Source organism: Phocoena phocoena, chromosome 4 (genome assembly GCF_963924675.1).
Source record: "Phocoena phocoena chromosome 4, mPhoPho1.1, whole genome shotgun sequence".
Classification (NCBI taxonomy): domain Eukaryota; kingdom Metazoa; phylum Chordata; class Mammalia; order Artiodactyla; family Phocoenidae; genus Phocoena; species Phocoena phocoena.
The window spans coordinates 21,113,481-21,120,388 of record NC_089222.1 but is presented as its reverse complement, the minus strand read 5'-3'; the positions used below and the strand labels follow the sequence as shown (position 1 = coordinate 21,120,388).

At 36.3% G+C, this 6,908-nt stretch overlaps 1 protein-coding gene across 1 annotated transcript in view; it reads right to left on the bottom strand.

The window, feature by feature from the left end:
* Window positions 1-361: 361 nt before the first annotated feature.
* ESYT3 (extended synaptotagmin 3) overlaps window positions 362-6,908 on the bottom strand; it is a 54,616-nt gene continuing 48,069 nt past the window's right edge. Inside the window, exons 21-23 of the mRNA XM_065876748.1 lie at window positions 1,618-1,723; window positions 738-787; window positions 362-398 (exon numbers count right to left, since the gene is read on the bottom strand). Of these exons, the coding sequence (XP_065732820.1) occupies window positions 362-398; window positions 738-787; window positions 1,618-1,723 (193 nt within the window). The remainder of the gene's footprint in view (window positions 399-737; window positions 788-1,617; window positions 1,724-6,908) is intronic.

Below are 6,908 nucleotides of genomic sequence, written 5' to 3'. Positions count from 1 at the left end.
CTCCCTCACCCTCTGTGTCTGAGACAGGACCCTTTTGGTGCATACATTCACACGAGTCCTATGTCAGTGAAAATTCACCACTGAGGTTCTGATAATTTGTTAGGCACAAATACGCTGCTTGTTTATGGATTTAAACAATTAAATCCAATCAAGAAAGAGTAGTTCTTGCTTTTACATGTGTTTACCTCTTCCTAATACTATCCAGTCATGCAGTTATACTGCACACAAGAATGTGTGTGTGTGTGTGTGTGTGTGTGTGTGTGTGTATGTATATGTATGTATTTTTTTCAAATGGCTGTTCTGATTTAAGTTACAAAAGATACATATGTACACATTTAAAAAGTAAAGATGTTGTTCATCATCAACTTCTGGGCTGGCCATCTGGAGTCAGCTCATACCTGTAAGATAGTTGAGTTTGGACTTGTGTTAGTATTGAGAGTGTGCTGTGGCAACATCAGGACAGGTGGCCTAATCTACCCTACCTGGGCCTCTGTGGGACCAGCAGAACTCATCTCTGTAAGTTGGCTGGCCAGGGTTAAGACTAGAGCTTACAGAGGTCCTTTAGGTAAGTGAAATCTGTAGGCAGTAAAGCCTTAAGGTGATAATGTCTCCTTTATAAACAAAGGAGCTGATATGTACTGAAAAGGGAAGAACTTTGGAGAGAGAATATGGGCAACTGTCTGAGACAATGTCTTGAGTAGCAAATTTAATTTGATCAAATGAAAGGGCTCACTTACCACTGTGAGAAGCCCTTATTCAGATCTTCTTTTGATAAGTCAATCAGTACCTAAACAAACACAAATAATCAGTTCCCTTCCCCAAAACTGCATTAAATGGAAACATATTGGGATAAATGAAATTGATCATAAAAAGGGCCTCCTTGAGTTCTGAGCAGGAGCTCTTTTTCCTTTGGATTTCAATACGGAACCTCTCCAGAAGGACAGTACTGACACTGACCTCAGTGTCCTGGGAAGAGGTGAATTGCTGTTTGCAGTTGTACCTCAGGAATTTATTTATGAATGTTTTAGAGAGAACAGCTTGCCTTTACTCATGAACTGATCCAGAATTTTAAGCAAGACACCGTAGTTTCCTCAGTAGTAAAAATGGGGATATCATCACCTACTTCACAGAAGTGGGCTTTTAAAAATGAGTATAAGAGGTGTTTATTAAAATACAACAACTACAGAGTGTACAAATATTCTTTTTTGTCTCTCCTTGGCATCTTCCTGAGGATTATATTTCCTTCTAACTTTAAGTAAAATCCCATTCACCACAAAAATCTTGACATAATGAGATCCAAGCTTCACACAATGCTGTATTTATCAAAACAATACTTAATACCATAGTAGAAGTTCAAATACTTGTGTAGTGATGAACTTGGATATTCAAGTTTGTTAAAATAGGGTTTATTATATTAACTTATATACTTCAGTTTCAAGAGTATTTTTTAAAAAGACACAAAACAAAAAGCCTCCCAATGAGGCTATACCTTCCTTGAAGTCAGTTCTGGTAATAGCCAGATGATCCCATCAGAATTTCTGCAAGGGTGTGTTCCACCAGTGAACTCCAGTTAGCCACCAGGAGGGAAAGAATGACAAAAGTCCCTTTTGTACTTACTTTTCCTAGCTCCTTCCTTCTGTGTGAGCCAAGTGGCCTACTGTTTTTCACTGCGACGTCTAGTGACCTCTTCTTTACTTCATCCAAGGGAACAAAAAATTCAAATCTTTAAGGAGCAAAAAGTCAGGAAATGCGATTTATATATTTTAATCATTTTCACTGAAAATCTCAAGTGTTTCATCCATTTGCCTACCTTTAAAACAGAAGATATAGACTATAGAGAAGAGCATCTAGAACAGTACTGGCTTACAGCAGATACTCAGTGCATCATTATTATAGATAATCACTGTCCTGTGTTATATTCACAAACCCTGGAAGTGTCAAGAGGCTGTTTGCTTCTCTGAGAAGTTCCTTGAACTATTGTGCTTTGGGGTTTGCTTCTTTCCTTCTCTGACTCTACTCTGGTTGTCACTCTTTCGGCTGCCCCTTCTCTCTCTGAACAGTGCCAGCTAAGGGCTAGGATGCTGAATAATTAGGTTTGCTGGAATTGCATGGAAAACAGTGGTCTTTTCCCACTTACGCCTGTGGAGTAAGGCAGAGGAATCTTAGTATACAAGCTTTGTCGTGTACTCATAAGATGCCTCTGGACTCCTTACATTTCTGGTTTAAAAAAAAAAAAACCTTCAAATTTTTTTAATTGAGTGAAAGATTCTTTAAATTCTGTAGTGCTTCACACTTTTGAAAAGTTTGACACACATGATTCAATATAATCCCATAATATCTTTTAATTTTTTAAATTGAGATATAAGTGACATAGCATTATTGGTTTCATGTTTACCATAATGATGTGATTTGGATATGTTGTGAAATGATCAGTCTAACATCTATCGCCATACATAGTTACAAAAACATTTTTTTCTTGTGATGAGAACTTTCAAGATCCACTCTCCTAGCTGCTTTCAAGTATGTAATACAGTATTATTAACTATAGTTACCATGCTGTACATTATAACTCCATGAATATTCATTTTATAACTGGAAATTTGTACCTTTTGACCAGTAATCTATTTTACACACACCCCAACCGCCAACTCTGGCAACCACCAATATGTTCTCTATATCCATAAGCTTGGGCTTTGTTGTTTGGTTGGTTTTTGGCATTTTTAGATTCCACATATAAGTGAGATCATAAGTAATTATCTTTTTCTGCCTTATTTAACTTAGCATAATGCCCTCAAGGTCTATCCATGTTGTTTCAAATGGCAAGATTTCATTCTTTTTCACGACTAAATAATATTCTATGGTGTGTGTACACACACACACACACACACACACACCACATTTTTAAAAATCCATTCATCCATCAGTGGACATTTGGTTGTTTCCATGTCTTGGCTATTGTAAATAATGCCACAGTGAACATGGGGGTACATATATCATTTTGAATTAGTGTTGTTTTATTTGGATAAATACCCAGAAATGAAATTGCTGCATTGTATGGTAGTTCTATTTTTGATTTTTTGAGGAACGTCCATGCTGTTTTCCATAGCAGCTTCCCCAATTTACGTTCCCACCAGCTGTGCCCAAGGGTTCCGTTTTCTCCACATCTTCACCAACACTTATTTCTTTTTGATAATAGCCATTCTTTTGTTGATGGTTTCCTTTGCTGTTCAGAAGCCTTTTAGTTTAATGTAGTCTCATGTAGTCTCACTTGTTTATTTTTGCTTTAGTCGCCTTTGGTTTTGGTGTCAAATCCAAAAAACCATTGCCAAGACTGATGTCAATGAGCTTAACCCACCTATGTTCACTTCTAAGAGTTTCAGAGTTTCAGCTCTTACTTTCAAGTCTTTAGTCCATTTTGAGTTAATTTTTGTGTCTAGTATAAGATAGTGGTTGAATTTTATTCTGTTGCATGTGGCTGTCCAATTTTCCTAACACCACTTATTGAAGAGACTGTGCTTTCCCCCATTATACATTCTTGGCTCCTTTGCCATAAGTTAATCAGCTATACATGTGTGGACAAAAGCAATCTACAGATTCAATGCAATCAAAATTCCAATGGCATTTGTCACAGAAATAAACAAACAGTCCTAAAATTTGCATGGCGCCACCAAAGAGCCAAAGTAATCTTGAGAAAGATGAACAAAGCTGGAGGCATCATGCTCCCTGATGCCTCCAGGCATCAAACTATATTACAAAGTTATAATAATCAAAACAGTATGGTTCTGGCATAAAAAGAGACAGATCAATGGGACCGAATAGACAGCTCAGAAATAATAATGTTTAACATTATTAATTCTTCCAGTTCATGAGCATGATATACCTTTCCATCTGTTTGTGTTGTCTTTGATTTCTTTCATCAGCGTCTTATAGTTTTCAGAGTACAGGTCTCTTACCTCCTCAGTTAGATTTACTCCTAGATATTTTATTTTTGATGCAATTATAAATGGATTTTCTTAATTTCTCTGATAGTTTGTTGTTAGTGTATAGAAACGCAACAGATTTCTGTATATTAATTTTGTATCCTGCAATGTTACTGAATTCATTTATTAGTTCTAATAGGTTTTTGGTGACATCTTTAGCATTTTCTTTATAAAGCATCATGTCATCTTTAAACAGTGACAGTTTTACTTCTCTCTTCGGATTCCTTTTTTTTTTTTCCTTGTCTGATTGCTGTGGCTAGGACTTCCAATACTATGTTTAAACCTGGTAAGAGTGGGCATCCTTGTCTGAGGGTAGTGCTTGTCTTGTAAAATGAGTTTTGCAACTGTTCCCTTTTCTATATTTTGGAAGAGTCTGGGGATGGCTGGTGTTAATTCTTCTTTGAATATTTGGTAGAATTCACTAGTGAAGCCGTGTGGTCCTGGACCTGTTTGTTGGGAGATTTTTGATTGTTGATTCAAACTTCTTACTAGTAATCAGTCTGTTCAGATTTTCTGTTTCTTCATTATTCAGTCTTGGTAGGTTGTATCTTTCTAGGAATTTATCCTTTTCTTCTAGGTTATCTAATTTGTTGGCATATAACTATTCATAGTAGTCTCTTATCCTTTGTATTTCTGTGGTATCAGTTTTACAGTTCCTCTTTCCTCTTTTATGTCCTCTTTTTTTCTTGGTGAGTCTAGCTAAAGGTTTATCAATTTTGTTTATCTTTTCAAAGAACCAGCTCTAAGTTTCATTGATTTTTTTTTTCTATTGTCTTTTTAGTCTCTATTTCCATCCTGAACTTTATTTCCTTCCTTCTGCTGACTTTGGACTTTATTCTTCTTTTTCTTATTCCTTGAGGCGTAAAGTTAGGTTGTTTATTTGAGATTTTTCTTATTTCCTACTTACTTTTCTTGTTTATGATATATGCATTTATTGCTATGAAATTCCTTCTTAGAACTGCTTTTGCTGCATCTCATAAATTTTGTTATGTTACATTTCCATTTTCTTTGAAGGTATTTTTTGATTTCTCTTGATTTCTTGATATGATTTCAATCTTCTTAAATTTATTAAGACTTGTTTGTGGCAGCCTAGTATATGATCTATCCTGGAGAATGTTCTATGTGCACTTGAGAAGAATGTGTATTCTGCTGCTTTGGGATGGACTGTTCTTTGTATATCTGTTAAGTTCATCTGGTCTAACATGTCATATACAGCTAATGCTTCCTTATTGAATTTGTCTGGATGATCTATCCTTTGATGAAAGTAGGGTATTAAAGTACCCTACTATTATTATTTTATTGCTGTCTATGTCTCCCTTTAGGTCTGTGAATATTTGCTTTATGTATTTAGGTGCTCTTATGTTGGGTACATAAATATTTACAAATACTATATCCTCTTGTTGGATTGACCCCTTTGTCATTATGTAATGCCCTTGTCTTTTATTACAGTCTTTGTTTTAAAGTCTGTTTTGTCTAATATAAGTATAGCAACACCCTGGCTTTCTTTCAGTTTTTATTTGCATGGAATATCTTTTGCCGTCCTTCACTTTCTGTCTGTGTGCATCTTTCAATCTGAAGTGAGTCTCTTGTAGGCAGCATGTAGATGGGTCTTGTTTTTTTTTTTTTAAATCCACTTAGCCACTCTCTTTTGATTGGAGAATTAGTCCATTTACATTTAAAGTAATTATTGACAGATATGTACTTATTGCTATTTTATTAATTTTTTACTGGCTGTTTTGTAGATCCTCTCTGTTCCTTTTTTCTTCTCTTGCTTGCTCCCTTTGTGGTTTGATGACTTTAGTGGTATGCTTAGATTCCTTTTTCTTTATCATTTGTGTACCTACCATAGGTTTTTGCTTTGTGCTTACCATTATGCTTACATATGACAACTTCCAACAGTCTATTTTAAGTTGGTAACTTAAGTGTGAATGCATTTTAGGGGCTTCCCTGGTGGCGCAGTGGTTAAGAATCCACCTGCCAATGCAGGGGACGCAGGTTTGAGCCCTGGTCCGGGAAGATCCCACATGCTGCAGAGCAACTAAAAGCCCATGCGCCACAATTACTAAGCCCGCGCACCTAGAGCCTGTGCTCAACAACAAGAGAAGCTTAAAGAAATCTCTTGTAAGCTGGTTTAGTGATGGTGAACTCCTTTAGCTTTTGCTTGTCTGGAAAACTCTCCTTCAATTCTGAATGATAACTTTCCCTGGTAGAGTATTTTTGGTTGGAAGTGTTTTCCTTTGAGCACTTTGACTATTGTGCCACTCCATTCTGGCCTGCAAAGTTTCTGCTGATGGTCTTATAGCGGGGCTCCCTGTAATGTAACTACTTGTTTTTCTTTTGCTGTTTTTAAGATTCTCTCCTTGTCGTTAACTTTAGAGATTTTAATTATATTGTATATGGTATGAATCATGTACTCAACAAGAGACCTCTGAACTCCTTACTTCTAGGTTTACGTTTAAGATGGAGGTTGCCAAGTCTGCCTCGTAGATAATCCAGGCATATCTTGCTGTTACAATTTTGAGAGAGAATTACTAACAGATTAGGTTTGTCACAAAAGTCAATCTCCTGTGTTCCCACATGACAATTTTGACATCCTTTTATAATTGTGTCAGAGCTCTCTGAAGGCAACATCTTTCACCTATGTGGCTGTAGAATATAGGATGGTGCCTGGTATGTAGAGTGTTCAATAAATACTGAATGAATATATTCTCTCTCCCCCACTCTGTCATGGTATCGGTGAACTCAAAAGGTAGCTTTTGAAGGAATATATTAGTCGTTAGACATGGCCCATAAAGGACTCAGTACAACTCTTTTTAAAATGAGTAGTTATTGACCAAGATAAGAGGAAACCAACATTATTAGATGTATCTTGCTAGGCTGGCTAGCAATGTCTTCTCTTAGGATCCCACAGCAAAAGGAAGCAATGAT